The sequence below is a fragment of the Nicotiana tomentosiformis genome, chromosome 6, assembly GCF_000390325.3.
Source record: "Nicotiana tomentosiformis chromosome 6, ASM39032v3, whole genome shotgun sequence".
Lineage (NCBI taxonomy): Eukaryota > Viridiplantae > Streptophyta > Magnoliopsida > Solanales > Solanaceae > Nicotiana > Nicotiana tomentosiformis.
This window is the reverse complement of record NC_090817.1, coordinates 43,534,815-43,537,713: the sequence shown is the minus strand read 5'-3', so window position 1 is coordinate 43,537,713 and position 2,899 is coordinate 43,534,815. Positions and strand designations below refer to the sequence as shown.

Below are 2,899 nucleotides of genomic sequence, written 5' to 3'. Positions count from 1 at the left end.
GCACCCAAAAGACAAGCATCTTGTGACACTTGAAAATGATATCTTTTACCAGCTTATCGGTGTTCCTATACGTAATAATTCGATGGTACTATACAGAAATGAAGCTTGTATGTTTAATAGTAGCAGATTAGACATAATATACCCTGGTATCAAATTTCATATTCTATTTGAAAGCATAACATCTTGACACACCGGCCCAATGCTTTCCTGTAGTTAGTGTGCCTTGACCTGTATGGCCTGATCAGTTCAACACAACATTCCCTGCAAATATGTATCATCTTGCAATTATGCACTAATGGTTTTACCTACAAGACATGCCAATGCTCATCAGAAGTTCTAAATACACGACAAAAGAACTGTAACTTTGTCATGACTTGCCTGGCCTCACAGATATGCTTCCTTAGAGCACCCAATGAGTTTGCACTTAGACAATGTGAAGGAACGATAGAACCAAAAACAAATTTAGCACCCAAACCAGCTCTGAGGGACAATGAACTTTCCAAAAATTTCAGAAAATGAGTAGTAATTGGAGTAATTAGTGCCACAACAAACTGAATTCCAACATAGTAAAACAACATTTTGGGGTTCCAAAGAATAGATGCAAATAAATGAAGATGAAGAATCAAACTTGATACAACTGGTTTTTATAACTAAGGGTCCAGTCAGAATCTGCAGAAGAAACTAATTCACCACCTTCAGTCCATATGGACTCGGCACACAAATTAGCTTCTGGGGGAGGAGCCTTTGACTTTCCATTCCGACAATGCTCGTGTTTGTGCTCTAGAAATTCAGGAGACTGTAAACCACTCTCTGGTAAAAGATCATTTTCTTCAACAAGATTTGTTTTTGCATTAGCATGACAATAACCCCCGTTCTCATCATCTGATAAGCATCTGCAGCAATCTAAATCATCCATCTCAAAAATATGACTCACTACTCCATCCCTCCATGATATCCTCATTTGAGATTGTGATACATTATCTAACGTAGAATCAGAAACCCAGGAGGTACTGGTAAACTTAAAATGCAGATTAGGCTGATCCCAAGATGATGTTGTCTGAGTCCTAGGTGATAAGCTTGTTTTCTGAAGACATTCTGCCACTGAATCAAGTTCAGACCTAAAGTTCTTTCCACGATCACCTGAACGTAACCATGAGAAGCCACCACTCTTGCCTGAGCTCGATTCTGATTTGGGGGTTTGAATAACATTCCCACTGCTTAAAGAAGCCGTAGAGCAAGGAGAATTCTCTCTAACAAGACTGCATGAACATTTCCACTCATCCGGGACTTTTACATCATTACAACAAGATATAGCCTGGGGAAACAAATTCCTCTCCTGCTTGTCATATGACAAATCTTTAAGTTCAGGACTTCTAGGAGAGAGCAAAATAATCCGAGCTTTTCCACCACTTCGTGCCATATCCTGATTCACACTATCACTGTACTTCCCTCTGCGATGTAGTAGACCAAAAGAACTCCCAGAACATGTTGAAGTTGAATGCGGCATTTGAGACGTGGCAGATCCCGTCAACATTCTAAATTCGCTTTCAGAATCGCCCTCACAATTCTCGCGGTGTGGAGACAAAAGCCAATGCATAGAAGCCTCAGCAGGCAAAGGAATCAAAGAATCCCTACTACACTTACTATCCTTTGAGCCACCGGCTTTTTTGCAGTCAACTAAAGTTCCTATAGTAAGAATACCTCTAGGCTTACACTTTCTTTTATCAGTGACACCAGAGAGAACATGGCCAGCAGCATAACAAGGTGTTGCAGCTGAAACCAACACATTTGATATCCCACATTGTATCTCAGGAGACACTGAGGCCTCAATTGGAGGTGTTTTCGTAGTATTACTGCTAGTTGTATTTGAGTTCTCTCCTATATTAGTATGATTTGCTAATTTACCAAGAGGAGTACAATTTTCATAAGTAGTTAAATTACTATCTAAATCCAAAAGCTGAATATGCTCACCTGAACCATTTCCTCCCTCCTTTTGCTTCAAACTCTTCCCTTTAACCTCAAATGCTGATTTCTTCACAGACTGAGAATAAAGATTTAATTTTTGGGAGGTGGGTTTTTTCCCAGATAGGAAAGGTGGGATCTTTTTGGGGTTTTGTGAAAAGGGTCTTGGTAAATCATTCTCATTGGTGGATTTAGATCTCAAACGTGAAGATTTAGGCACTGGATTTGAAGTTCCTGAAGAAATTTTGGGCTTTTTATGGAGAGGAGTTGTGTAAGAAGAAGAAGATGATGAGGAAGAAAAGGAATTTGAAGAGATGGACATGGAAGAGGAAGTTGAACTACTCTTGCTTTTACATTTTGGAATAACATTGAGATCTTGCAAAGGGCTTCTCTTTTCACAACTCCATTTCTTCTGCTTTTTCTTCTTGTCTCTTTTGGAATCTTTCTCCATTTTTTGATTTTGTGATGACAGTAATGGTCTGTCTAATTGGGAATTTTTAGATCAGTGTTAACTTAGTTGGAGAAACAGTAGCTAGGGCATAAGATTGAGGTTTTGTGTACTGCGAAAATGGTTGGTTTTTTTATCAATTGAAAATGGTGGATTTCAAACTCAGAAAAAGAGGATTTGTTCTTTTGTGTAACGTCTTTCTGAGATCCTGAACTATGCTTTTGTCAGTTTGTGACAGTGCCTTTCGGACTGGCCCATGTATTTCCTGGGCTGGACGTTGTACGTTATCAACAATATAACACTCAATATAACCCAAATAGTCGAGTCCGGCCCAAAATGTGGTCTTTTTTTACTCAAACGACCGAAATGCGTGAAAAATAACTTAATTACCAAAATACATATAGCGTTCTTTTAAAGGGCGCTATACCTTAACGTCCGTTTTAAATGTTAAGAAGGGCGCTATATGTATAAAGCCTTTTATACACATGG

The 2,899-nt window shown here is 39.0% G+C and overlaps 1 protein-coding gene across 1 annotated transcript; it reads right to left on the bottom strand.

The window, feature by feature from the left end:
• Positions 1 to 481: 481 nt before the first annotated feature.
• Positions 482 to 2,586, bottom strand: LOC104099734 (probable GPI-anchored adhesin-like protein PGA55). Its single transcript, XM_009606822.4, has one exon. It carries the CDS (start codon positions 2,411 to 2,413, stop codon positions 623 to 625), a length of 1,791 nt encoding a protein of 596 aa, XP_009605117.1. The 5' UTR covers positions 2,414 to 2,586; the 3' UTR covers positions 482 to 622.
• Positions 2,587 to 2,899: the final 313 nt, after the last annotated feature.

Excerpts from the sequence above, each read along its gene's own strand:
- LOC104099734 (XM_009606822.4), bottom strand. The coding sequence starts at position 2,413 with ATGGAGAAAGATTCCAAAAGAGACAAGAAGAAAAAGCAGAAGAAATGG.